The 27,827-nt window shown below is 49.4% G+C and overlaps 7 protein-coding genes across 10 annotated transcripts; 3 read left to right on the forward strand and 4 right to left on the reverse strand.

Moving 5' to 3' along the window:
- The first annotated feature begins 44 nt into the window (after positions 1 to 44).
- Positions 45 to 7,886, forward strand: LOC6531986 (histone acetyltransferase KAT6A). Its single transcript, XM_002092736.4, has 5 exons — positions 45 to 234; positions 729 to 1,597; positions 1,657 to 1,740; positions 1,802 to 6,539; positions 6,604 to 7,886. The coding sequence occupies exons 2-5, from the start codon at positions 735 to 737 to the stop codon at positions 7,789 to 7,791; spliced, it is 6,873 nt and encodes a 2,290-aa protein (XP_002092772.1). The 5' UTR covers positions 45 to 234; positions 729 to 734; the 3' UTR covers positions 7,792 to 7,886.
- A 64-nt stretch (positions 7,887 to 7,950) lies between these two features.
- On the reverse strand, positions 7,951 to 15,233 carry LOC6531987 (helicase ARIP4). The gene is made up of 8 exons (XM_015196169.3): positions 14,938 to 15,233; positions 11,755 to 14,184; positions 11,086 to 11,693; positions 10,832 to 11,030; positions 10,072 to 10,768; positions 9,905 to 10,016; positions 9,615 to 9,848; positions 7,951 to 9,565 (listed from the first exon to the last, which is right to left on the reverse strand). Coding segments are annotated over exons 1-8 (5,037 nt in total). The 5' UTR covers positions 14,940 to 15,233; the 3' UTR covers positions 7,951 to 8,810.
- Positions 15,234 to 15,498: 265 nt separating this feature from the next.
- LOC6531988 (beta-1,4-glucuronyltransferase 1) lies at positions 15,499 to 17,378 on the forward strand. Its single transcript, XM_002092738.3, has 4 exons — positions 15,499 to 15,638; positions 15,697 to 16,682; positions 16,741 to 16,894; positions 16,951 to 17,378. Exons 2-4 carry the CDS (start codon positions 15,892 to 15,894, stop codon positions 17,173 to 17,175), a joined length of 1,170 nt encoding a protein of 389 aa, XP_002092774.1. The 5' UTR covers positions 15,499 to 15,638; positions 15,697 to 15,891; the 3' UTR covers positions 17,176 to 17,378.
- Positions 17,379 to 17,630: 252 nt separating this feature from the next.
- On the forward strand, positions 17,631 to 24,284 carry LOC6531989 (uncharacterized protein DDB_G0283357). Of its 3 annotated transcripts, none has more exons than XM_002092739.3 (7): positions 17,631 to 17,818; positions 20,505 to 20,526; positions 20,848 to 21,223; positions 21,696 to 21,805; positions 21,874 to 22,453; positions 22,506 to 22,810; positions 22,877 to 24,284. In XM_002092739.3, exons 3-7 carry the CDS (start codon positions 20,974 to 20,976, stop codon positions 22,967 to 22,969), a joined length of 1,338 nt encoding a protein of 445 aa, XP_002092775.1. In that variant the 5' UTR covers positions 17,631 to 17,818; positions 20,505 to 20,526; positions 20,848 to 20,973; the 3' UTR covers positions 22,970 to 24,284. The 3 variants fall into 3 exon arrangements, with proteins under 3 accessions (XP_002092775.1, XP_039228521.1, XP_039228522.1); XM_039372587.1 differs by having other exon boundaries at positions 20,858 to 21,223; XM_039372588.1 differs by having other exon boundaries at positions 17,631 to 17,803.
- LOC6531990 (scoloptoxin SSD43) lies at positions 24,180 to 25,300 on the reverse strand. Its single transcript, XM_002092740.3, has 4 exons — positions 24,762 to 25,300; positions 24,609 to 24,707; positions 24,389 to 24,548; positions 24,180 to 24,319 (listed from the first exon to the last, which is right to left on the reverse strand). Exons 1-4 carry the CDS (start codon positions 25,298 to 25,300, stop codon positions 24,296 to 24,298), a joined length of 822 nt encoding a protein of 273 aa, XP_002092776.2. The 3' UTR covers positions 24,180 to 24,295.
- On the reverse strand, positions 25,298 to 26,411 carry LOC6531991 (antigen 5 like allergen Cul n 1). 2 transcript variants are annotated; one of them, XM_039372591.2, is made up of 5 exons: positions 25,876 to 26,411; positions 25,714 to 25,818; positions 25,498 to 25,657; positions 25,400 to 25,441; positions 25,298 to 25,345 (listed from the first exon to the last, which is right to left on the reverse strand). In XM_039372591.2, exons 1-4 carry the CDS (start codon positions 26,409 to 26,411, stop codon positions 25,433 to 25,435), a joined length of 810 nt encoding a protein of 269 aa, XP_039228525.1. In that variant the 3' UTR covers positions 25,298 to 25,345; positions 25,400 to 25,432. The 2 variants fall into 2 exon arrangements, with proteins under 2 accessions (XP_039228525.1, XP_039228524.1); XM_039372590.2 differs by having other exon boundaries at positions 25,298 to 25,349.
- LOC6531992 (venom allergen 5) lies at positions 26,405 to 27,674 on the reverse strand. Its single transcript, XM_002092742.4, has 4 exons — positions 27,034 to 27,674; positions 26,876 to 26,980; positions 26,664 to 26,823; positions 26,405 to 26,611 (listed from the first exon to the last, which is right to left on the reverse strand). Exons 1-4 carry the CDS (start codon positions 27,582 to 27,584, stop codon positions 26,603 to 26,605), a joined length of 825 nt encoding a protein of 274 aa, XP_002092778.3. The 5' UTR covers positions 27,585 to 27,674; the 3' UTR covers positions 26,405 to 26,602.
- Between the last annotated feature and the right edge of the window lie 153 nt (positions 27,675 to 27,827).

Genomic DNA, 27,827 nt, shown 5'->3' on the forward strand with positions numbered 1-27,827 from the left:
CGCCGCGGCATTTAGCCGCGTTTTTGTTGTGGCGCAGTGCACATAGGCCCTCAATAAAGCCTTCTAATACTCAGTAGCGATCAAACTTCATTGCAAAATTAATATTTGTTATTGTTTGCGAGATACTAAATGCCTTCAGATGCGTTCTTCGCCAAACGTGTAACGCGAAGCTGAGATATATTCGCGCATCGGATTAGAATTGCGCCTACTTTCACCGCACTCGAAATAATAAACGTATGTACACACGAGCGTACTGGCTCGCATATGTATCTGGATATGTGTGTATGCAGCAGATAGTTTTTGTAAAGTGGATACGTACATAAAATGGGATAGTTGTGCGGAAACTGCTCGGAATACTCGATTTGCGCGAATTACGGCCGCAAAGTGTTTTTCTCTGTAGCGTTTCGTTCCAATTGAATGAACTCTAAAGGCCGGGGGCTGTTCATTTCAGAAGTGCAAATAGCCCATTGCTTATTACTCGACTTCTTATAGTACAATCGAATTATAAGCACGTATGTTTTGACAGTAGAATGAAAGATATACATAGGTTCTTAAAGGTTGCTTCCTTGAGATGCATCCAGCTTCGAGAAGTTAAAGTACCTTAATTTGTGTATCTTGAAATCCGCTACCTATTGAATACCAATATAGACTTACATGAAAACAGATTAACAGATTGAATAAGGCAGAGTTATCTACTGTGCATCCACTAACCAAATACCTCTTTTTAGTAAGCCATGATGAGGGAATCGGCGCACGATATCAACATGGATACCTGGAAGCAGTGGATCCTCGAGGCCATATCGAAGATCAGGTCCCAGAAGCAGAGGCCCTCCGTGCAGAGGATTTGCCAGGCAATCGGCACACACCACAAGTTCCACGAGGACATTGTGGCCGAGAAGCTGGAAAAAGCTGTCGAGTCGGGAGCTGTCATCAAGGTCTACAACAAGGGACTGCACTCCTACAAGGCCCCGATGGCCAAGCGTCGCGTCAAGGTGGACAAGAACACCAATCTGTACAAGCTGGTAGCCAAGGCGGTTCACGACCTGGGCGAATGCGAGGGATCCACCATCAAGAGCATTGAGAACTACATTCAAAAGTTCAACTGCATCGATTTGTCGCCGAATGTGGATTTTAAGGCCGTCATTAAGGCATCCATCAAGAAGGCCGTGGATGCCGGCTTTCTCATCCAGGAGGGAAAGCTATACAAGAAGGGCAAATCCTTGACAACTCCACGGAAATGTGCACCCGTCTCGGATGTGGTCATAAAAGGCGAGGAGTCCTGCACCCACTGCTCGGGAAATTCGCAGAAGAACCTCAACGGTATCCCAGAGCCCTTGAGCTCCTGCAAGCAGTGTGGGATCTCGTTGCACACCACCTGCGCCAATATCGCCGGCAGGTGCAAGTCGCAATCCTACGTGCTGCTCTACATGCTCGTCACCAAGGGCACCATCTGGGATTGCCAGAACTGCGCGGATTGTGCCGTCTGCAAAATGCGAAACCGGGGCCCTTGTCTGCTGCAGTGCTTCGTGTGCAAGGACCACTTTCACTTAACTTGCCTTGATACGATTCCAGACAAGAAGCCGAAGCATCCATACAGGTGAGTCATCCATACGTTGTGAGCTCTACAGGATTTTACCCTTTTCGTTCCCCATTCAGGTGTAAAACGTGCTGCAAACAAGGCCTAGATACGCCGAAGTTGGTTAAGAAAGACAATTCAAGAATAAAAATGGAAACTGAGAGGTAATCTTAATTACATTTAAACCAAACTATTTATATTAAAAAGGAAAATCTATTATTTTAGAATGACCCCCTCGGATAAGTATGCCTCCAATAAGCGCCAATCCATCAAAAGGGACGGCAACATCGAGAGTCCTTCGACCTCAAAACTTTGCGTCTACAACGATGGCAACGGCCAGAGAAGGAAAATGCCCGCCAGCATAAGCTCTAGGAAACTAAACCACAGTGAGGACCAGTTCGAGTTCCCCAGCAAGCAAAAGAGGTCGCAAATATTACAGGGAGGCTACTTGGCTAGCCAGGAAACGCGGAAGCGTACCTTTTCGGATCTGTCCTCCACGAGTTCGTCCAGCGAGAGTGAAGACGAAGACGATGAGGACGACGACAGGAACAGAAATGGCGATGACAACGATCAAGACGAGAGCACGTCCTCGGATTCGTGCACTTCATCCAGCTCAGACTCGGACTCCAGCGAGAGTTCCAGCGACAGTTCCGAATGCGATGACGAAAACGACGAGGAAGACTACGACACAGATCGCAGCACGCTGAAGGGAAAGATCTTTGAGAATGACAAGCAGAGCTGCGCTAAACTCAATACCGGCGATGGCCTAGGCTCCCCGCAAAACAATGAATTGGGCAGTGAGAATTGGGGGTTTGCTGCCGTTGCTAAAAACCCCATCGACATATTTGTGAAATCAAAAAACAATAGCAGTGTCAAAGGAATCGGTTACTCCAAGCCAACAGCAAGCACGTTTGCCACGTCCCCCGCAGCAAATAGAGCGCAAAAGAGCACTCCAGTAGCTTCGTCTACTCCCGAGAAGAGCTCTGCACCAATTGGCGGCATGACCATCAAGCGTCAGACTGCCAATGGGCAGAAGAAAAAGATTGTTCCCTTGAAGAGCATGCCCCTGGAAGCGGGCAAGTCGTACGAAAAGTGCGAGGACGACATTCCGTATCTAACAGAGGAGACTGTTATGAAAGTTCAACTGCTGGAGGAGATTGAACGATGCAGAGAAACCCACAGCGAAGCTGATGGGAAGCGGGAAAATAACAACGATGAGGAAGTGCCTGAGGAAAGCACGAAGCGGACCAATCCCTTTGAGAACCAGCCCCTTCCGCCTGGCGTCACCGCCACGGACGTGGAATTGTATCAAGAGGTTCTCCACAAGGCCGTCGTTCAAATGTCCAATAATCATATAGAGAAGGTAAACGATGTCAGCCTGAAATCCGGTCAGCACACCCAGAGTCCCAAGTCGATCCAAATTGGAAAGTGGGACATTGAAACCTGGTACTCCAGCCCATTTCCGCAAGAGTACGCCAGGCTACTGAAGCTGTTTTTGTGCGAGTTCTGCCTCAAGTACACAAAGAGTCGATCTGTGCTGGACAGACATCAGAATAAATGCATTTGGAAGCAGCCCCCAGGCACTGAAATATTCAGACAGGGAAACATATCGGTGTTCGAGGTGGATGGCAATGTCAACAAGATATATTGCCAGAACTTGTGCCTGCTGGCCAAGTTCTTTCTCGACCACAAAACTCTTTACTACGACGTAGAACCTTTTCTGTTCTATATTCTTACGAAGAATGATCAAAGCGGTTGCCATTTGGTTGGCTACTTCTCGAAGGAAAAGCACTGCACCCAAAAATACAATGTGTCCTGCATCCTCACGATGCCGCAGTACCAGAGGCAAGGCTACGGTCGGTTTCTGATCGACTTCAGTTACCTGCTAAGCCGTGAGGAGGGACAGTTGGGCACTCCGGAGAAGCCACTTTCGGATCTGGGTCGGCTTTCCTACTTTTCCTACTGGAAATCAGTCGTGTTGGAGTACTTGTACAAGCATCGCAACTACACAAAGATCACCTTCAAGGACATAGCCATTAAAACGGGGCTGGCTATCTCCGACATCGCCCTGGCCTTCGAGCTGTTGAACTTCATCAAGCTGAGGAAGAACGATGGCGACATCAGGTATCAGATTAATGTGAAAATTGACTGGAAAAAGGTTGTGGCCCACCATAACAAAATGGCGAGCAGTAAGACTCGAATAATCATAGAACCCGACTGCTTGAGGTGGAGTCCGTTGCTGTCGGTGTCCAAATTACCCAACATAATCAAGCCCATTTCCAATCGGGAATATTTGAACAACCAAATAGAGAAAAAGTCAGATTTCCAGGAAATTAATGAAGACAAAAGCAGCGTTAAGCAGAGTGTTCCCACCTCTTCGAAGGTGAATCAGGAACCTCCCGAGTTGCCTGCGAAGAATCGGGGACCCAGCTCTGAAAAGTTACTGGATGAAAGGGAAAACCAGCGAAAACGTGCATATCCGGAGGAGTTCTTAAAGTCGGCGTCTAATGAGGCGAAAAAACCCAAGCTGACTGCACCTCAGCCGACCCTTGAGGATCAGTCCTTTGGCGAGCTCTCCGACTCTTCGGACTGCAAATCTTCTAAAGAACTTTCGGAACAGTTGACCAAAAGAGCGCAAAGGTTGGCCAAGCGCAACGACGTGATTCCCCACACCAACAAAAGGAAGCATTTCGACCGGCCGCTTGAGAGCAATGCCAATTCAAGTGACCAGAATCCGCCAGCTCAAAGTCAAGCGGAAACTTTGAGCACCGAAAGCGGCCCGAAATTGGAAGAAACTGCTGCCAAGGAGATCTGCAAGAGTGTTGTGGAAAAGGAGCATGTTGACAAACCAGTCAACATTGTGCCCAAACTGCGAGGAAAGCAGTCCAATGGTAAACGCTCCGAGGAGCCTCAGTTCAATGAAAATCCAGTCGCAGTTGCGTCGACGAGTCACACAACCAGAGAGTTGGTTAAAGTGGCAAAAACGGAGAGTCCTGTCAAAAACCAGGAGCCGGCAAAGCACGATGCTGAGCCCAACAGCGTCAGCGACCAAGTGCTCGATGCAGTGGCCAAGAAAACCAAAAAGACCTTGTTCTCCGATGTTACATCATACAACACTGAGGATGTAAAATATAATACAGAGGACAAGCCAAAGGCCATCGCACCGCAGCCAAAAGAAAGTCCCAAGGAGGCTATCATAAAGGAGACCAAGCCGCTTGAAGTTCCCGAGCAAAAGCCCAAGGCTAAGACTCCGGAGAAGCCGGTGGCACCGGATGCGGTGGCTGCGGATACAGTATTGGAGCGCGTACATGCTCCTGTGGTTACGGAAAAGATCGCCAATTCCACGGAAGAGAGTAAACTGGAGTTGGATGTGAACTACTTGAAGCTTTCGCCGGACTCTGCGCTCAATCCACCAGTGGTTCCAGTGCAGAAACCAGTGGCCGAGCCTCCAGTTGCAAGTGTTCAGAAGGAAAAACCTAAGGAACCTCTGCCCGCTCAGCCAAGCGAGGTTTCACAGAAGCCACCAGAAATAGAGAGGGTAAAGAAAACTGAAACCCCGGTATCTAATCCGCCATCAAACCGTACTGATGTTTCCTCTCATGTGGAGCAACCAGCACAGCCACCAGTCAAGGCTGCGCCAGAAAAAGTGGAGCACCCGATGGCCAAAGAAGCTGTCGACATCAAAGATAAGGCAATTAAAAAAGCTGTGCCAGAGGTGCCTGTCGTAAAGCCTGAGGCATCTAGCTGCGAAAAGAAAATCGATCCCAGCAAGACTAAGGTGGTACTCGAAAAAGAATGTATCAAAAGCGATCAACAACTAGTGCAGGTCAAGGAGGAGGAAAAGTTAAATGCAAGAGCGCCATCGGCACCCATTCCCATCCGGGACAAGATCCAACTAAAGGGTAACGAGCACGCCCAGCTACAGAACTCCATTCCCTCTCAGTTCCCACTCAATCAGATGCCCAACTATCACACCTCGCAGTACTGGCAGTGGGAGTACTATGGCTACAATCTCTCGCACCTGGACGCATCGCAAAAGGGACAGAAGCAGTTCCACAAGGACCTGGCCACGACCATGGCGTACACGCACAACTTTACGCAGAACCTCTATCAGTCCGCCAATCTGGCCATGCACGCCCATCACCAGATGCACCAGACCAAGGAGAAGCACAAGGTGGAGCGCAAAAACAGTGGCAAGAAGGAGGAGCAGCCCAAGGTAGTGTCCAGTGTCAATGTGGTCAGCACGGCTCGCGAGGATGCCCATGTACAGCATTGCAACGAGTACGCGGCCAACAATCAGGCCTTGTACAATCAGAAATGCGTAACTCAGCAGAAGCAAGCGCAGCAAATGAAGTCTCTGGCCAATGTCCAGAACCCAGTGCTCCGGCAGAGCAACTCCAACGCGACAGAGTCCACGGTTCTGATGCCCAATCCAGTTATTTCCCAGGCGGGATCTGTGCCGGCCAAGCAAAAAGTCGAACACGGCGTCAACTCGACATCGGTCATTTCGCGCGAGGGAAAGCTCAACAAGATTGGGCATTCCAACATACACGCCACTGCACAGCATGCTAATCTTCAAGTGGGAGGCGGCCAGTCCGACGTCAATCCGAACATGGTTTACAACACGGAGTCCTCGGCGAATTCGGCCATGCAGCACTACGATTGCGGAATCAGTGCCCAGATAAACATGGAATCGCCGGCCAACATTGGCACCGCCATCGCGCACGGTCCTCAGGAGATCTCAGCCACGTCCAATGTGCATATGCATCAGCCGCACAGGCAGTTCTCCGACTGCTCCATGCAGAACCAGCCGGTTACCACGCCCATGCACATGTCCATCCAGAACTCCCACATGCAGCAGCAGAACAACTTGAATTTAAATCTGGCGCCAGAAGGCTCGTCAAATATTAACCTCTTAAGTAATCCACAGCACCAGCACCAGAGCAGGAAACTGAATGCCCAGGTAATGGATACCACTTTCTATATGCTAGTGTTATGTATTAATTTCTATAAACTTCACTCTACAGTCGGATATTGCAGTTAGTTCACCGACACCTTCGCACCGAGCCACCACGCCCAAGCAAATACGCAGCGGAAATACCCAGCAACGCGACGCTAAGAACGCGGCGCCACCCACAACCACAACAAATACTCATCATCAGATTCCCCAGGGCGGAGCTGCGCCAAATATTTCCAAGTCGCACCACGACTCTCTGCACAACCTGCAGTTCTCGCAGCACGGACACCAGCAGAACATGCAGCCCATCGACTACGTGCCCATCCCGCAAATCAGTCAGAACTTCTCGGCAAATCCCTCGAACTATGACATTGTGGGCATGCCGGCGGTCATCCAGCAGCGGATGTCACTGAACGGTTCCGTGCACTCGCTGGCTAACACGCACCAGCGCATCGAGCAGCCATCGTCAGCGTGTGCCGTCAATAACTTTTACTTGCAAAACAACATGCCGGCAACCGAGAATGCGCCGCGAGTGCCGGTCTCCAGTTCTCTAGGCGGTCCGCCGACGGCGGGCAACAATGATCAGCGGCAGGCAGGTCAGGACTCGATAACCACGGCAAACAGTGCTGGCGCACCAGCTTCGCTGGCGGGAAATCTGTGCAGCCTGTCAAAGCTGCAGCAGCTCACCAATTGCCTGGAGAGCCAGCCGTGTAACACGTCACCGGGTGCCCAGGTGAATCTGGCCCCCTCTCCGCACCATCCTATTCCGCCTAACTCCATGACTCCTCCGCCGCATCTGCTCATGCAGAACAGGAACATCTCGACGCCACCCAACATGCTGCAAACGCAGGTGACGCCGCTGCAGTACAAGTACTATCCGGGCAACATGAACATCCCGCCAATCTCTTCGGCGCAAAATACGAGTCGGAACACCCGCAACACGCCCTCTGCACCGGTGCAGCACACCTCGGCGCCCATGGGCAGCGGCAACAACAGGACCGCCAATGTCCACATCAGTCCGAATTTGATGGCACCCTACGGAGCGATCAACAGCTACCGGATGTCGCCGCAGCAATCCCCGCCCACTGGAAGCTATAGCTCGGGGAGCGAGTACCCCAACTCGCAGATTCCGATGCAGATGATGAATATGCAATCTCAGTACCCGGATGCCTGCGTGCTGCAGCGAGGCACTCCATCCAACCCGATGTATTCCACGTATCCCCCCTACTTACCTCTCAACGGTTCTATTCGCAGATAATAGATGCGCACATTTTATATGTTACTTTATTAAGTATGCTTGTACATAAATGTGTGCTGTAAATAAATATATATTACGTCAATTTAACAATCCAATCCGCTGGCTGTTTCCCTCAACCAACCATCCCCTGGTTAAAAATGATTCAGCGTCGTGAGCGTGTCTGTTGTTTAATACTTTTCTTTATTGCTTAGATCTAACATTGTTTAATCAAAGCTTGTTTATTATATCGAATCTGCTATTATCTAGACTAATGTCAATGTGTGTTTAGTGTCCTTCTGGGCATGGCTGCCCTTAACAAAAAGAGACCAATCTTCGAATGTTATTCCGTATGAGTTTTTCTATTCGTGGGTTTTATGTTAAATACAATTGGGTAGAACGATTGCTTAGACAGTATGTTACGAGCTATGAATATTTATTTAGATTTTGTTTGTTTTTCAGAATGAAAACTAACAACTTAGCGTAATTATGCGTTTAAAAGGAATTCACTATGATACGATAATAATAATAAATAAATTAGAGGAAAATAATGGTAAGGAATAAAGGCCGAGCTCTGTTTGTCCAGTCAAGGTGGCACCTAAACGACAAGGTAAAAATCAAATGTGTTCGCAAGCAATTCTGATTTGCAAGCCGCAGGAAATAGAAAGTTAATAAGTATAGGAAGCATTTAGTGGTTTATTGATCACATACATATGATCTTATTAATTGTCTAATATAATTAAGTTTACTTATTGGGCGATTCTAACTTGGAAAACACAGAATAAATATCATATATATCGCCCACACAAATAACGCTTTTTAAATACATTCTAAAATGTAAGAGAAACAATTTGAAAACTGCCTTTCGACCAATCATCTATACAGTACATGCACATGCACAAACATCGTTACAACTCAAATGTAATGTGAGTCAAAGCAATAAAATGAACAGTAACTAATATTCTGAGTATATTTGAGCTCGTTATGGCGGCTTCGCCCTGAACTGGACACGTAGATATTGGACCATAGTCTATTTACACTCGCTATTGCGACGACCATTCGTTGATGGGGTAAGTACTACCGATGTACGATGGCTGTCGAATAGACTCGCTTGACGCTGGTGAGTTTACAACCGAACTCCAATGCTGCCGGGGGAAAACATTTGAGTTGACGTAAGACGACGGAGCGCCGATGTAAGACGCCGGTGGATGCAGGTTGGAATGGTACGGTGCGAAGTTCAGATTGCCGTAGGAGGTGTAGTTATTGATGTGGTAGCTGGAAGCGGGTGGTGCGGACTTGTGCTTATTGTCGTAGTAATCGTAGTACTGGGGAGGATATGTGTGCTGAAAGGGCTTAGGCTGGAAGTATGAACTATCCGCTGGCGGCGGTGCCTCGCTGTTTGGAGCTCCTGGATGCGGTGGGAGCGCGGCATTGGGCTGAATACTATTGGCGTTGCTGTAACCTTCGCCGGCAGCCGGCACGTGGTTCTGATGTTTGTATGCCGGTGGAGGTGGCTGCTGCGCCGGTTGCTGCTGCGATGACTGTGGCTGCGACTGTTGATGCGACTGCTGCTGTGGGTGTGACTGCGACGGCTGTGGGTAGCTTAAGTCAGAAGGCATCTGATGATGATTGGATGGGGTGGCTAAAGTAGTATTTGGTTGTGTCTGCGGCTTAAAATGCACGTTCTCCGTGGATTTTCTATCCTTTGTAGGCATTTCTGTTCGGCTAGTTGTCGCCGGAGTGGATTCCTTGCTCTTCACTACACGTGGCTCGTCATCAGCAGTCAGATCTTTCACATCTAAAAGAAGATATTAACTTTTAACCAAAGGCAATTTTACAGTTCGTACCTTCTTCTGGAGATTGAGGCTTCGCGGTATCGGTGTCACCATCGTCAGTTATGTCAATCACATCGTCCTTGTTTGTCTTTTCTGGTTCTGTTTTGGCCGTGGTCCTTATAGCTATGATCTTCCCGCTGTCCAACTGCATGTAAATTCCCTTCGCCGACTTCAGAACCATAACTCTTTGACCAGCCTTTAGAATGATATTGGCCTTGTCGGCCGAATTTGTGGGAATGACAACATCTGAAATAAATGCGTATTAAATATCTGGAGTTCATTTAGAAACCACAACGTTTTACCAAGAGGCAATGTCATTTCTTGGGCAGTCATCCCCTGTCTTTGCCAAACGTCAGCCGGAATCCATCGGGTTGATCGGCCTCCAGTTGAGGACGATGTATTGGTTTTTATTTGCTATGGGTTAGAAAAACATTAACAAATGCACTGCATCTAGATGTAAGTGACTTACCTGGTTCATTGGTTTGGTAATCACCGTTCCATCGTTGTTCACAATCTTGTAGTGCATCTTCGCAGGTGCATAGGTGAATCTCTGATTGACGGCAGCTTTCTTTTCCAGCTCGTAGCTTCGATGAGCTTGTCTTTTTTCCGCTTGCGACAGCTTTCTGTCCTTCTGGTCGACCAACAAACTCTCGTGCAAGAAGGGCTCCTTTGTAACACAGTGCCTATGCATGTCGAGAATAGTGTTTATTATAGCGTCGAAATGAACAGTATGTTCCTGGCCATCGTTCTTTTCGTTCTTGATTGGCGAGTGAGAGGCACCGTTTGGTGATTTAGGCTCATTTTGATCGTCTAGTGGCTTCGTGGGTCCACTATTTGATTTATTCGACGACTCCTCTGGCGACATATTTGGATCTACCTCAATCTTAATTTTTGCACTTCCTGGCTTGCTTCCATCCTCGGACGGCGAGCCTGGCTTACTCAAGTCGCCTGCTGATTTATTTACCTCCTCGACTGTGTCTTCATCAGAGTCATAATCGTGGCACAGATTGGTAATATCCTTCATGGAGAGATGAGCCTCGGGATTGCATTCATCGACGATTCTATCGGACATTCCTTGTTTCTTGATCTGCCGATCGTAGATCTTTTTCTCCAGACACCTGTCCATTACGATTCTGTACACAAAGCACGGCTTTGTCTGACCATACCTGGAAAGTAGAGTACATATAATTGAGCATTGTAGTGATATAATAGCCCTATTAATATCGTACCTATAAATCCTATATACAGCTTGAGTATCGTGACAGGGGTTCCAACTAGCATCGAATATGATTACGCGATTCGCTCCGGTGAGGTTTATTCCCAACGAGCCGGCTCTTGTTGATATTAAAAAAAGCTTAACATTACCATTTGCATTAAATTCATTGACTAGCCTTTCCCTTTCCTGCGAGGAAGTAGAACCATCCAAACCTGAATCCGGAGCAAACGGTTAGAGAAATTCCAATGAGCGGATGTGCATACTTACGAAAATAAGAGCTGTTTTTAGTCCACAGTTGATTGCTTCCAGGAACATAACTGGATTTTAGATAGACTTCTAGTAAGTTTAAGGTTAATAGGCTTTGGCTAAACAACAGAATACGATCTCCCAACTGCAGGCTCTCTTTTAAGATGCAGAAGAATATCTCCATTTTGGGCGAATTCGATATGAGGCCCGACACATAATTCTTCATCAAGTCCACAGCCCACGAACACGAGAATTCATCGTTTCGCTGCTTGCTCTTGAGTAGTTTTTTAAACGGCTCGGCAGCAGCAACGCCACCAACGTTTTTACTGCCTCCGGCGTTCCATTCACTTGTCTTGCTTGCATTGCACCCATTATCTAGTTGATTGTTGGTACACGGCGCTTGTATCGTCGTTTCGACGGTCTTTATTTCGTTTGTGTCCAGATCCACGATCTCCGAAGACCCCGTAATACTTTCAAAGTTGCTCGACATGTTTGTGTCCGTTTGCTTAATAACTTCCACGCATCCCGGTTTGGGTAGAATACTGGAATCCATCCAGTAGTTGTTCTTAGCCTCACTACCGAACGATCCATAGTTAAGTGGCTCAGGTTTTTCGTCATAGAAGCTGGGACTGCAATAAAATATTTATATAAATGATCTGAATATATTGAAAGTATTATCTAATACCATACCTCTTATTTAAATATTTAGCATTCAAATCCGATGATGCGGGGATGTTGAATAGAGTTTGATTCTCGGCTTTGGAAAACGTTTCGATACTATTGATCGGATCCCCGGATCCATTGATTTTCTTCTCGAGAGGCGATGCCAAACTCAAGGAAGAATCTGCACTTGGCTCCACAATGGGCGTGGCAGCGCCCTTGGTAACCTCCTCGTCGATTTCTAAATCTAAATCAGTCTCACATTTTTTCAGAAAATTATACAGAACATCTGGATGGTTCCAGATTTTGCAGCAAACGGCAAAGGCCTTTAGCGGGTTGGGAAAAGCTTTTGTGCGCACGACATCCGTCATAAAGGTGTCGTAGAGCTTGCGTTGGAAGGCGGTCATTTTGACCAGGATGACGTACTCGTACTTCTGAGGCAGCGTCAGCTGCAGCACAGTGTGCGATCGCCGCTGAACGAAGCCCAGCAGCAGGGAGTGCAGCACGTGCGCCCTGTAGCGCATGAGCTTGATGTCATCCGGCGTGGAGTCCACGCACTGGCCATTCTGGATGGGCCGCTCGAACATGTTGCAGAACTCCGTGCGAGTGCCCAGGTAGTTGGGTCGCACAAAGTCCACCATGCACCAGTACTCGAGCAGGTTGTTTTGCAAGGGGTAGCCGGTGAGCACAATACGGCGCCGCGTCCTGATCTGCTTCAGGGCCAGCGAGATGCCGGCGTGGGAGTTCTTGATCCGGTGCCCCTCATCGCAGATTACCAGGTCAGGTCCTGGCTTCACCAAGGCCTCGTACACCAGATTCATGAGATCGCTGCTGGAGTCCATGCCGTCGGGCCGGATGACGCTGCCCTTTCGCTTGCGCGTCTTGACCAGCTTGAGGGCCAGCAATCGGAACAGCTCGTAGCCGATGAGAAGCACACCGCCTTCGTGCACCCAGTTGAGAATCACCTTCGCCCGAGCCGTCAGCGTCTTCTGCTGGTCGTTCAGCACAAAGATGTCAAAGTTGCGGGCGCGAACATTGCCGTCCGCCGAGTAGCGCGGCACCCACATGTTAAACTCGCTTAGCCAATTCTGCAGCGTGTTGATGGGCATCACACACAACACCGTCTTTGCCGAGGTATGTCTCAGGAAAATATCACAGAAGGAAACAACCTGCAACGTCTTGCCCAGGCCCATGGAGTGGGCCAGAATGCAGCCGAAACCGCTCGATTTGTTGTACCTCCGTGTGGATTCGATGATGTTGTCGTACAGAAAGCGGACGCCGCCGATCTGGTGCGGCTTTATCACTTTCGCTATCTGCGGGGCCAGGTACAGGGTCTCCTCGCCCTCCGGATGCGCCATGTTGACCACCACTTGTCCGTTCTCATCGGGAACATTGTATATATCTTTGACATGCATCCCGCTGTTGGTGGCGTCGTCCGACTCGTTTAAGTCCTCGTCCTCTTCCTCCTCCTCCTCCTCGGAGAGGAGAATGCAGTCGTCGTCGGAGCTATCATCTATTGTGACAACCTCGCTGGGCTGCTGCACGCTGGCCTCCTTGTGTAGCACATCCTCAATGCTGCCACCACTCAGGCTGCTGCTGTTCGACTCGTCAAACGTGTCCGAGGCAATCTCCTCCTCCGGAAAGTCGACGGGCGGGTGGTGTTCGACGGGGTTGGCCACCGCACAGCTCTCGATGCCCTCGCTTTCGTCCAGTTGCAGGATGCGAAAGATCTGTTTGTGCACCACCTGCTTCTGGATCTCGCGCATTGACTTTTGTTGACCAGCAACGCGAGCCAAGCGTTCCGATTCCTCCCGCTGGGCCGCCAGCGTGGTTGAGTCCAGATTGTCCTCGTTCATCACGTCGCGGATGTTTTTCCGCAGGTGACTGTTCTTCTTCTCCTCGGCGGCCGCCGCCAGACTGAGCTTCTTGTTCGCCGCCTGATCCTCTGCCGCCGAGTTCTTGCGTTTGTGGCCGTAAGGTACTGTGTTCTTGGCTACCTCGGCCAGGGGATTTATGACCCGGTCGGGGTCGACAGGCTGGCTAATCTCGGGGCAGTATTCTGGCATCTTAACGGGCACTTCCATTGCTCCTTCCATGGGTGTGGGTATGGGTATGGGTAAGGAAATGGGAGGCTGTATATGTGGCTGTAGTGGCGGTTGTTGCTGTGGATGTTGCTGCTGCTGATGATGCGGATGTTGGTGCGGCTGCTGATGCGGATGTGGCTGGTGTTGCTGCGGTAGTGGCTGCGGCTGGTGTTGCGGATGATGCTGCGGATGTGGCTGCGGCTGAAGCTGTGGCTCTGTGGGGGCATTGTGGAAGTACCGCCTGGGATCCTCCGGATACATCATGGAGGGATGGAATTCATTGACGTTGGGCCAACCCTCCGGCTTTTGTAGTCTTTGGTTAACATCGGGATGGTAATTTGGGTTTGACTCTTCCATGTTGGCTTCTGGATTATCCCTGTGGAAGCAAGAGAAATAGACTATTATAATACTAGCTACAAATTAGAGTTTCCACACCTAAGTGGCAGATAAGCAATAGAAAACCCAACTTATCCCATCGCTAACAGAGGTCACGAAAACCATTAACAACTCTTTGGGGACAGGGGCGTTGTAATGAACTGGATCTGCTTAATTCGTGGTATCCACTACGCAGGGAGGTCTGTATGTGTATCGGAAGCTATCAACTCACTGGGCAGACTCCTATTTACTTGGCATGGATAAACTCTTGGCTGTTGACACTTTCAGAAGCACTTTTGCACACTTACATACATACAGGTGTAATACCTGTCCGACTTTTGATGGATTATACTAAGTAGGTTCTACTTACAGGTGCTATATAGCAACCTGAGTGGTAACTGGACGATCGTGGTCTTGCATTTGCTGCCTGGAGAAGAACTTTTGACCACGATTTGCCTTTTGCAGTCCACACATGCATGCACATTACATACTCACATACCAAGTACATACTGAAATCGTAACCGGGCCGGATTTTGGTCTCTTAATGGCCCATAAGTGGGCTATTAGAGGCCTCCTCAAGAGAGGCCCTTTCAACGATCAGGACAACTCAAGGACAACCCAAATGAAATCGGTTTGGGGGAGTTATCATTATAAATACTAATTCAATTATATATGCACATTACGGGGGGGAATGTTTCCTGAATTACAAGCAGAATTTTTCGTTTTCAGTTCGGACAACAGCAATCTTACGTACATTTACATGCAGCCGGCGAACGGGGTTTTTAGATAAAATAATTAACAACGCAGGTTCTTAATTATTGTTATTTTATACATATGGATGTTTTTCTATATGCACGATTGGGAGGTTCTCTTAATTGGTGAACGTTCGTGAGATTCTCGGCTTATCGCGTGCGCCACTTTGATTGCGAGGACCAGGTCCTTCCGATTGTTATTATATTAATTTAAAATGTTATTCTCGATTTATTTTCTCGCTGTTTTCAACATGTACGTTTGTATATAATGTATACATTACTCTACATAGATATGAACAAAGTTTTGCCCAGCTGAACGGTCAGACTGCACGATGAATGACCGATTTGTGGGGCTCTCTGCACGACTCATGGGCGATAGTTATCGAAACGAGGAGGAAACTGAACAGTGAAACTGTTAAATTCAAAGTGTGCATTTATTTCTGGGAAAAGTTCATATGACTCATTTAAAACATGATGAATTCGCATTTCCTTATATAAGAATCGAACATAACAAAGAGATAAGAAACATATCGATATCCGATACAAAGATGGGATGGAATGAACCAGTTACTCGACGAATAACGGCCAGTTGGCGAATGCGGTCACACTGCAAGGACATTTCTAAGTATATCTTTTATGTGTTATTAAGGTTGTGTTTTCCTGATAGATAACTGCATTGTGATACTCGATTGCTCGAATGATGGTAGCTATAAGGTTGCATTTAAAGGATATAGTATTTTATCTTTCGTCCCTTCTGCCAGTGCCACATATCAAACTGGAGTTCGCTGAAAATAGTGCTGGCCTTCCTCTCGGTCAACATCTTTTGGCTTCTGAAGGTGTATCCTCCGGCGGGAGATGCTCCGCAGAGGTGTCCGCCCACTCCTCAAAGTCCCGCGGCCATAGAGTGTCCCTAGCATTCGGATATCGCCTATGCGCTGCTCCAGCCACTCAACAACATGGACGGCTTCGTAGTTCCGAACAATTCCGCTTCCCTGGCCTTTGATAACATCGACCTGAGCTACGGCCGCTGGGACAACCAGCAGCTGTACAGGATCAAGGACTTTGCTCTGCTGGGCGAACAGTACGCGGACACCACGGAGAGCAGTTTGGTGTGCCTGGCCACCCAGACTTCAGTGGAGCGCCTCAACTCGTTGCCCCAGGTGGCCGCCAATTGGCAGGGCAAGATGTCCGTGGCCCTGTTTGCAGCTGGTCCCGAGGAATTTGTGGTCCTGCAGTACTTTGTTACCTACATGCGCCTGTGCTTCGCCAACATTCGCGAAAATGCCACCTTTCACCTACTCACACCGAGGGACTTTGACAAGTTGCCCCGCATGTCCGCCCTTCCCCCTAACATGAAGGGCAAATTCGACTGCCAGTACCCGGATAGAACGCTCAAGGCTCTGCTCAAGTTTCGCTCTTTGAAGACCCTGCAGTGGCGGCAGAGAAACACATATCCCCAAAATCATATGAGGAACCTGGCACGCAAGGGATGCCAGACGAAGTACGTCTTTCTCACCGACATCGACATTGTTCCCAGCACGAACAGTGTGCCCCAACTGAACCATTTCTTCAGGACAGCCAATTGCACCAAGAGCTGTGCCTACGTAATCCCCACATTTGAAATAGACGTTAGGGCTACGTTTCCCCGCTCCAAGACTGCGTTGGTGCGCCTGATAAGAAAGGGACTAGCTAGGCCTTTTCACGAAAAGGTCTTTATCTACAACCAATACGCAACTAACTTCTCGAAGTATGATTACCCAATTAGACTTATTAAATCAATTGTAATAAATGTACTTGTACTTCAGATGGCTGTCCCCCAACACAAATGAGACGGAAGTATCTGTCAGTCACATCGTAACGAACTTTGAATTCCTCTATGAACCATTTTACATATCTGTGGACAACGCACCAGCGCACGACGAACGATTTCTGGGTTATGGGTTCACCAGGAACTCCCAGGTGAGTACAATTAGAACGCAGAAACCGCGCATTGCTCAAAGACTTCCTACTTGCAGGTATATGAGATGCATATAGCTGGCTATCAGTTCTACGTCCTTACTCCTGTTTTCACCGGCCACTGGGGACTGCAAAGGAAGCAGGCCAGACCAGCTTGGCGAGAGCAGCAGAATAATGCGAATCGCCGAAAGTTCGACGTCTTCAAAAGTGAGATATTCGTGCGGTACAAAAACGATCCACGCCTGCTGTTGAAAGCCAAGAAGAATCAAATCCTAGTGAAATAAATAAAATAGTTAATAATGTAAGTCTTATTGATGCGTCTTTGTTCATTACGGAAAAGCAAGGATTAACTTTAACTAGACAAAAAAACCTTTTTAAATAAGTAAGTGATCTACAATATATCAGAATATGAAGACGAAAAAAAACCAATGGATTTGTAGACAGTAAAGTATTAAAAATGCGGAATACATTCCCGACTTTAGAAGTACTTTGATCGTTGTTTCTGGGGATTGGAGGTCCTTGAAAGGGGTGTGAGTGCCGGAGTACTGTCATCTGCGGGCTTCCACGCGAATTTGGCGCCCAAAGCAGAGGGCGCGAGGATGGACCGTGTGAAGGAAAAGCGTGGAGGCCGAATGCCGGAAGGAGCAGAGCGCCGGCGCAGGACTTTCGCAAGCTACGTGCTCCGCCAAAAAGCTGCCGTCGCCTTCGCAGGACAATAAAAGCTCGCTCCATCGGTCAGCTTTCCGCAGTCTGTGGCAATCAGAGGGCCCAGTGGATTATTTATTGTGAGTGCTGAGAAAAAGAAAAACGAAAAAAATCGCAACGCGCAATGAGGCAAGGTGATTTCCGTGCGAGCAGCAAAGAAGTCGGGAATAACCAGAAGAACTTGATTAATCCCCATCCGATCCGGCTGTAAGTCCGCCGCAGGTGAGTCCTTCATCCTTCGCCGTTCGGCGCTCCAAGGCTGCCCAGTCGGTTCGTCCGTGTTTTCGATTTTTCGTAACGGGCAGGACACAAAGGAAAAATGCAAATAATAGGGAAAAAACAAGCATCGACTGACCCACCCATCCATCCATCCAACCATTCATCCAACCATCCATCCATCCAACGACTTGAAGCCCCCGGCTGTTTGCCCAATTAGGTATCAGTTTTCCAGCGACAGACGCATTATCCTGCGACGCCTGCAATATCTGTCCCAATGTCGATGATGCCATTGCCCAGGCGTTCCATCATCGCCACCACCTCGATATCGATATCCGGCGCGAAGGACACCCTTATCAGGCCCCATCCTTTCGCCCCGAGGCGCATTTGTTTACCTGGGCGCCCTTCGATGGCCACTAATTGCGCTGCGAGTGTCAGCGGCGGACTTAGGAGCAGGCACATGTACAGGTTCGGGAGCAGCCAATTAATATCCAATTTGTGTAATTGTGCCGCACCCGCTTGCCATTCGAGTGCCATTGCCAGTGGCAGTGCCCCAAAAATCCACAAAGCACTTAGATGGGCACTTGGGCGTAAAAAACGCAGCTAAAATATTCATTTCTCGCCGATAATGGCAAAGAGCTGACTTTCCGACTGATTTTATGGCCCGCAATTCGACTTTAATGCGGAGAAAAAACGTTGTCTCGCATGAAACGGAAAGCGACTTTGAAAACAGTTTTTGAAGCTCAATTTCAACCAACCAGATAAACAGCATTTCTAGAAGTTGCTCTATTCTATATATATTTGGCTTAAAAATGAGTTTTTTTTAAGTATAACAGAAAATTTTTGAAATTGATTTGGCTTACATTGATAGTAATGATTTCTGTAAGGACTACATGCCTCCTCGTAAAGCGTCTTCGCTCAGTGTACTTTTTATGCTGATGGCCACAAAGTGGGAAGCGTTTTAATCAGGGTGAGCTGCCCGCGGGGAGCGAGGAGGGGGGTAAAAAGGACTTGGCGAAAGAGGACATTTAAATATCGTGACCATTATCCAGAAAGTGGCGGCAGGCTAAGCCCGGGATGAGAAGTGACCTTGCTTCCGTCAATTGCACGGCAAACAGGCTGCACTTGCTGGTTGGCTTCTGGTTCTGGCTGTGCTTCTGGTTGTGACTTGGATCTGGTCCTGGCAGCAGAATGGTAAAGGAACAGGAACAGGAACAGGGGGAGTGCAACTGGGTCAAGCCACTATTAATACATTGGCATTGGCCGAATATGCCTGGGCAAGCTGAGTTCCACGGCCGTCAAGTCAAGCCGAAGCCAGTCAAGTCAACTTTTTAATGTCCCTGTTTACGACAGGAGCAGGGAAAAACAATTTACTGCAGGATGACACCACCACGTAACCAACAACCAACTGTCCGGGCCGTAAAACTAGGAGCCCGTCTGCTGCGAAATTAATGAGAATGTCAAATGCGCTCTGCCATTGCTCAAAGTCAAAGCGAAAAGTCGAAAGCGCAAAGTTTCGATTAAAGATTAAGCTGGCTGCCATATCAGAGCGACTCCGTGTCCCCCGTCTCATGAACAATTCATAGTCCACTTCCCGGAATGCATATGCATCCGAGCAGCGAGTGGGGGCCACCTAGCTGCAACTGTTGATCCGATGGCCGCCAATCCTGGTCAGATTGGGGCTTTCTCATGATGAATGTTTGCTGCATTCATTAAAGTCAATCCAATTAAAAGGAAACGCTCTTTGGAAATGTCTTATCTCTTGAGTATCCAGACTTCCGAGCTCATGGAGCACCGATACCCAAGCAGATACGTCGACTCCTCCTCCCCGTCGCTGGAATCAAACGCTTCCCAAGCGAGGATAATTCGCACACAAAATACTTGGCATGTGGGAGGTTGACAGGGAGTGGGAACTAAGCAAATGACTCACCTCCTGCCAGGATTGTGTGGCCTTCGGGTGGGTTGGGTTGGGTTGGGGTGAGTGGGGATGCGCCTGCACCCAATCAGCAGTTCCATATGATTTCGCTTGCCGAGTCAACAGCGGCAATTGGCAGTTTATTGTCGGCAAATATGCCAACATTCGAATGTTTGTTGAATTATGTGGAGCCAATCCCGCCCAGCTCGGCGGATGGGTTATCAATCAGCAGCTGATGGGCATCGGCATGCAAATAGGCGGAGCACGGCTGGCTTAATTGGGATGCAGACACCCACATGGGGCACAGGCACAGGCAGAGGCAGAGGCACTAGTATATCCTTCAAGGACGCCTCCATGCGAGACTTAATGAGCTTCCTCGGCGCAATAAGCATAATAATAGTTCGCCTGCACCCGAGACAGACTTTGTGCAGCTCGCATCCTTTGGATGGGCATGCGAAAGTGGGTTTCGGTGCAATCTGCATAATAATGACAAAGGGGCGTAGAGGAGGGTGGTTACCTGGATTTCCAACCACTTGTCGTGCCCTAATGAAACCACAAACAGCCCAGGTGTGTGGGTGTGGCCAAAGACGGTGGCGATGGTGATCTCCTTGTGGAGAGCAGATGGATATGGAAATTCGGAACAAGGCCATTTGGGGAATGGAAAGCGGTTCGCTTTAAACTTTTAGTTATTTGTTGTGAACGATTGTTATACTTGATTGAACTCTGATATATTATGTAGCATACTTTAAGTCACCTTTAAAATTCTTTCAATTACAGGTCACTGCTTTTGAACACCCAGGTAATTTAGGCAGTAAGCTTGATGACTATGAATAATCAAGATAATTGCATGCCACTAATCAAAAATCGAGAAGAGCTGAAAACGGAGACTTAATTCCGCTCGTATTTATACTCGTATCGGCGTAAATCCGATGGAAATCTGTGTTTATTACTCTTTTTATTCGTACTTAAGTCACCATTTCTGAAATAGAAGCGTATTGTAAAGCTTTTTCTGTCTCCCTCCCTCTCCCTCTCGTCACCTCTCTCACTCGCTCTCGCTCTCGTTCTTCTTGTGTAATTTCCGTAATCCTTGTAACTCTTCCGTACTCTTGGTGTTGTCAAGTCTGCCGCAGCACCCATGCCCGTTCGAATAGAAAAGGTATCGCAGTAGAAAGGTAACCACAAGCCAGCGGCAGCAGGAGGAGCAGGCGGAGCAGGAGAGGCAGGAGGAGCAGGTGGACCCGACCCCATGGCGCCCTTCAAGCTCAAGTTCCGGATGGGCAGCTCGCGCAGCACCTCGCAGGAGCACGACCCCGACCCGCAGGTGAACGAGGCGCTCCTGGGCGCCCAGAGCCAGCAGCAGAACCCGCAGCCGCTCCAGGAGGCGGTGGAGGCCAGCAGCAGCTCCAGCCTCGACCTCGCGGACTCCAGCAGCCTCGGCCAGCTGAGCAGCGAGCGCAAGCTGCTCCTGCCGCCCACCAGCAGCACCATGCGATTGGGTAAGAACGACACTGTAGCATCCTGCACACAAAGAAATCCAGAGTGGGTATCCCGAACAAAGCAAATATCTTTTGAGTAAAATTAGGCTTTTGGGAAAAACAAGGAATCATTTTAAGATCCTGGAATAGGACACTTTATAAGAATCTATCTAAAAACTTGTATTTACGTTTACAAATCCGATAAGAACTAGCTTTAAGTTGAGAACTGAGACTATTATCATAATGTTCGTAGTTCGGCAGCCTTTGTACCTTTTTTTTTTCTGTGTAGTACATCGCATGCATAAGCACATACTCGTATGTAAATGACTGGGTAAAATGGTAGTTACAGATCCTACATTTCTCCACGCACGAATATTTCCCCTACTGTTGCACCTCCTTCTATCCTGGAAAAGTTCAAGTCAAGCTTATTGGGCATTTCCCCTTCGGTGTTCCATTGTTTTTCTAAAAACGCATTTCGCCAAACTTATTACAGGATACCTTAACCAGAACCGCACTCCGTGCATCAACGAGTCGTTGGCGGACACGGATGCGGACACAGTGCCCACCACCCCACCGCCTTCCTACGAGCATGTTCTAGAGGAGGTAAGTCCAAGTCTGGTGAGGATACCAGATGCTGCTCTATAAACTCTGGCTGTTTCCATCCCATCCAGAACACGCGCTTGTCCCAGCACCAGCGACAGTTGTCCCTGGACAGCGCCACTCCCAACCAGAACAGCCGGCGCAGCTCGGCGAACAGCTCGCGGCACAGTGCCGCCCAGCTGAGTGCCGCCTTGGAGCAGCTGGCCGGGAATGGGGGCGCCGGCGAGTTCTGCAACGACCCGGACTGCAGGCAGAACCTGAACAACAACGGAGCCACAAGCCACGGCAACCACATCCAGAACACGAACAACAACAACGACGGCGAGCAGATCTTCGAGGGCGTCACGGAACTGGAGCTGCGCAGCGACAACGAGGAGCAGCTGAGCATCAACGAGTTCCTGCTGGAAACTGAGATGGCGGCCTCACCATCTCGCCGACTGGAGGATCGGTACGCGGGCGGAGCAGGAGCGGATGAGGATCAGGGTGGCCAGTGCCAGGACGAGCAGTGCGTGCAGTGCAGCGAGGAGCGGGCCAGCGGCGAGGACAGGGATGCGGCCAGCACCAGCAGTCAGGCGGCGGCGTCATCCGGCGGTGGCCACAACTTTTACGATCCGCTCCTGAATCGGGGCAGCTACGCCAACTACAGTGAAGGTAGGATCTACATCTTCAGTTCCATAGGGATGACCACTTTATCGAATCCTAGGTGGCACTGCGAGTTCGGGACCTGGTTCGGCCAACGGCCAGATGTGCCAGGAGGCGTGTTGCAGCGGATCTGCATCCGGATCGGGATCTGCGTCCAGGAGCGGGCGAAGTGGAAGGCGGCAGAACCAGCAGGGTCAGCCGCCCAACTGCCACACCAGCCTGCTCACGCCGGAGATGATGAGCAACAAGACGAGCAAGGAGATCTACAAGGACCTGGCCAAGCAGTGGGGCATCACCTGCAAGATGTCCGAGAGCTGTCGTTGCATGGACTGTCAGAGTCACTACTTCGACTGCGACTACGATGATGTGAGTTGCCATTGGAGTGTCCAGTAATCCTTATCCGTAATCTTGAATCCCCTCGAATTCCTGCAGAACGAGCACCAGAAGACGGACGGAGGATTGGGCGCTGGCACGCCCATGTTTATCAGCGAGGTGATGCACGGATCTGGGTGCAACATTTTGTAGGGGACGACATCCGGACGCGGATTCCCCCAAGGATTTGCTGAACAACTACAATTATTTATCCGTATTGTACATGTTATGAGGGAGACGTCTTTTCACGTACTTAGCACTGAGTGTTTGCACATTATTTTAAGGTAATGCTGCACCGATACTGATATATGTTACATAGAGGGAATCGGGGAGTATCACGTGTGGAACGCCAATTGGCCAGCCGCTTTAGGGGCTTTAAAAGTGGGAATCGGGGGAAAGTGGGAAAGTGGGGGATCACTACCAGCGCACCGGGCGGTAGGAGTATATTTTTGGTCTTAGCCGTAGGACTTAGGGGAATCGAAAATCGAATTGGAAACGGAAACGAAATCGGACAATGAGAAGCACCACGAAGTTAATTGATAGGTCAAGTTACCCACCTTGCAGATGAACATCTAAATATCCTTGAGTGTGTTCTTTGGCCGCCGCTTTACCGGCGAATATTTCGAAATCTATGTAGCCCATTTGCCCAGTCCTTGAGCTTGTCATCCCTGCAACTTCTGCATCAGTACTCCCCAGCTGCTTTGCCCCTCGTATTTATATGTATTTTTCTAAGTGTAGAGTGTGAGTGGAGCAGAAGGCTTGAGCCCTGAGGAAGATTAGAGGATGAGCGGCATTCCAGTGCCCTTCGCAAACGGACACATTCCAATCAGAACACTTGGCTGCAGTTGGTGATGAAGTAGTCGAGAGTTCCCGCAAAGATGACACCACTAGTCACATGTTATCCACAGCAGCGAACCCTAGAATAAGCTAGTCGGCACTTTTGTGCGCGTTTTAGGCCCAAATCGATGGTGAAGTGAAGGGGCAACCTGCAGGGCGAAACCAAGTTAACTCCATCGAATACTTACTCGAACTAACGAATACGCAAAATGCAAACTTAGTCTGAAGGTCAATTGGTCCTCATTTAGAGTCGTTGAATGTTCAATATTTGCTTATCTCGTACGCTAACGACATTTTCCGAAGAGGAAGCTGGTTTCACTCGACAAATCCCCCTCGATTCTGACTCGAAGATCGCAGATAGACAAACGATAGTGAGGCACAACCGACTAAGTCTGTTAGCTGTTAGATGGAAGTAGAGAATTACATGTAAACCGCGTAGGAAATTGGAAACCCAGTACATTTTCCAAGTAGCCGTGTAAGAAGAGAGCCCGAACTCGCATCAGCATAGAAACTAATTCGAAACGGATCGTAGGAAATGTAAGGATTGTATTTCGGGTTCTGGGAGGTTTTCTAAGTCGGACTCCTGTGCTTGAAAAACATATATAAATGTACGAATATACTAAACACCTCACCATCCGACTTTCACTCAACTCGATCGCCCTGATCCTGCGGAACGGAGTAAGGATTAAAGTGGGTGTGGGTGCCAGTGCTAGAGTGGGTGCAGCCTGAACTCACGTGGGGGAAAATCTCGCCGCTGTTCTTGCAGAGATTCGCAAACTTATCAGAGCTAACAACGCCCCAGTCGTCGCAGGAGGAGGTGGGATCCCCGGCCTTGTACACATACGAGCCAGGCAGGTTGCTGAAGTCGAAGTAGCAGGTGACGAAGTGGCAGAACCTGGTGGAGCAGCGGGTTCGGGGGAAAACACATTCGCTACCAGGACACCAGCGTACTCACTTGAAGGATGGATGGCAGTCGGAGCCCACGGCAATGCCACATCCCACGCGTGACACTCGGTCGCTGATGAGGTTGGTGAAGTAGTGCACCTTGGAGTCCCTGTGGCAGCGAAGGATCACCACAGGTGCGGGGTAACCATATTTTCCAGCTCACCTGGTAGGTTCAAAGGCCTGGAGGAGACCGTCTGGATCAACGACATCCCGGTACTCGGCGAACATCGAATTGAACGCCATCGAATATATCTCCTTTAGATTGACCTTCTCCCTGCGGGTCACCAGGGCAATGGCCTCACCGACGTGGGGGAACCGCAGGGTGGACCGGCACGGCGACGGCATCAGGGACAAGGTGGACGCATGGTTGTGGCCCATGTAGGCCAGCTCCTTGTCCCACAAGAGCCGGCGCATCCGCCTGGCTCTCGCGAACTTCTTGTTGCCCTTCGTCGTCAGTTCTCCGCCCGCAAACTCGTTTCGCAATTGGTTGAGGATGTCCAGTACTATCCTCTGCATCTTCAAGTTGTTCGGAACTGAGGCAAAGAACTTGGTGTCGTTCCCGTAGATGGGGAAGTCCTGAAGATGGCACATGAAGTGCTTTTTGTTCTCCAGCACACACTTGTGCGTCTTGTTGTTGCAGTAGTTGTAGCCGGAGGCCATTGGCAGGAGCAGTATCAAAGGTACCAAAAGGCTCCCGATCATCTTTACTTCGAATTTATACGGTGTGGAATGGAAAGCAGTCAGTTACTAGCTAGACTATTGGATTAGATCTGATTTTAAAGGAAACGAACTGCCGATTACCCAGAACAAAAACTCAAATTCCTCTAGGCCCCATTAATGATCCTGTGGAGAAGCTATCTTGAGGGAGTCTAGTTGGAATTGCAGTTGCTTGTACTTACAGCGGGAAAAAGGTTACCATTATTACTGCACAGATGCGCGAACTCCTTGGACCTGCCTGTGCCCCAATCCTTGCAGGAGGAGACAGGCTTACCTGCCTTATAGACATACGATCCGTTCACGTTGTCGAAGTCGAAGTGGCAGGTCAGGAAGAAGCAGAAGCTGGGGAAACAGGAGGATGCATCAGTTAGCAAGCCGGCCAGGATACAGCCGCTTACTTGGAGGTGGACCCTTGGCGACAGTTGGTTCCCACGGCAACGCCACATCCCACGCGCGATACCCGATCGCTGATGAAGATGGTGAAGTGTGCGCAGATGTAATCCCTGTGGGAGCACTTCGTGGTTATCCAAGTTTTGGGATCCCAGGAGTCCCTGGCTCACCTGATGGGATGGAAGCCCTCGAGAAGAGCATCTGGATCCTTAATGTTCAGATGCTCGTCGAACATAAGTTTGAACAACTTGTGCAATGCCTCGCGAAGAGTGTGCTTGTACTTGGGCACCATCATGGACAGGCACTCGCCCACCTCAGGGAACCGCAGGGTGGAGCGGCACAGGGTGTGCTTGAAGGACACGGTGGAGGCGTGGGCGCGGGCCATGTACGCCAGCTCGCTGTCCCACAAGACTTGGCGCATCCGTCTGGCCGGCGCGAAAGTCATGTTCTCCTTCGTCCTGAATCCGCCGCCCGCAAACTGGTTGCGAAAACGGTTTATGGTCTGCAGAATCTCCGACCGCAGGTTCGGGGTATCCGGCGCAACGGCATAGTACCGCGTACCACCCAGCGAGGGAATCTTGTCCAGTTTGCACATGAAGTGCACGTTATTCTCCAGGATGCACCTGTGGGTCCTGTTGTTGCAGTAGTTGTAGCCGTAAGCCAAGGGCAAAAGCAAAATCACAGGCAGCACGGCACTCAAAATCATTTTACTAGGAATTTAAACAGTTAGGGAAACTTCTAACTTGAATGAGTTGTGATGTAAAGGGAAAAGGACCTTCGATTGCTGGAGGGTCCTTGAATATCTAAAGATCGTTTTATGATTAAGAACGTGAATTAAAAGGAACGGCAGTCTGAAACGATTTTCAATAAGTTCGGCAAATTAAAGGACTAACGTCGCTAATCTTCCTGCAAGTATACACGTTATAGCAAAAAAATCAGAGGAGGAGTATCCTCTCACCCGGGGAAAGATTTCGCCAGTGTTTTCGCATAGATTCGCATACTTGATGCTGGCGGTGCTCTTCCAGTCGTTGCAGCCAGTGGCAGCTTTGCCCGTCTTGTAGACAAAGGTTCCGTTCACGTTCGTGCGATCAAAGTGGCAGGTGAGGAAGTGGCAGAAGCTGGGGGAGCAGATGATCAGGGGAGGATCAGTGGAAAGATCCTGGGTCTCACCCGACTTCGCCGTCCCTTTCGCAGTTGGAACCCACGGAGATCCCACAACCCACTCGAGACATCCGATCGTTGACGATGAGGGAGAAGTGCCCCGCGCGGTAGTGCCTAAATCAGTTGAGAGTTATCCAAGCTCCAAGAACTTTACGGCTCATGCTCACCTTTCGGAATCAAGGGTTTTGGGGAAATTCTGCGGATCCCTTACAGTCTTGTATTCGTCGAAAACCTGGCCGAAGACAATGCCCAGCAACTCCGTTAGACTGAACTTGTGCTCGGTAGGAGGCGACAGGACCAGGATCTCACCCGTCATCGGGAATCGCACGGTAGCGCGGCACTCGGAGTGCATGAAGGACACGGTGGCGGCGTGGGTGCGTGCCGTGTAGGCCAGCTCACTGTCCCAAATGAGCACTCTCATCCGCTTGGCGCTGGGGAATGTCTTGTTCTCGGGTAGGTCCAGTTCCCCGCCGGCGAACATGTTCCGGAAGGTGTTGAGCACGCCCAGTATTTCCTTGCGCACCTTCTTGGTGTCCGGAATGCTGGCGTGGTACTTAGTCCGGCCTCCGTAGGGCTTCAGCTCCTCCAGCTTGCACATGAAGTGCTTACTCCCGGCCAGGTCGCACAGATGGGTCCTGTTGTTGCAGTAGTTGTACCCGGCAGCCATGGGCAGCAGCAGCACCATCAGCATCACGGCGAGCAGCAGATTGGGGGACATTTGGAGCACGGAGCGGGAGCTTTAATTTAATCAGTATTCGGGGTGAGGTGGGGTTGAGTAAAGTGGAATGTTCCCCCATTCAAACAAAGCTTGGATATGTCAAAATTGTATTTTATTGTTATTTTTTCGTTAGGGAGTTTAGAAAGAGCTGCCGCTAAATTCATTCGGTAATAGTATGCAAAGTTATGTAATAAAATGGTTTGAGCGAAGGTTGTGCCTAAATGGCCATGGTGAAATTTCTTG

The sequence above is a fragment of the Drosophila yakuba genome, chromosome 2R, assembly GCF_016746365.2.
Source record: "Drosophila yakuba strain Tai18E2 chromosome 2R, Prin_Dyak_Tai18E2_2.1, whole genome shotgun sequence".
In the NCBI taxonomy this organism is placed as follows: Eukaryota; Metazoa; Arthropoda; class Insecta; order Diptera; family Drosophilidae; genus Drosophila; species Drosophila yakuba.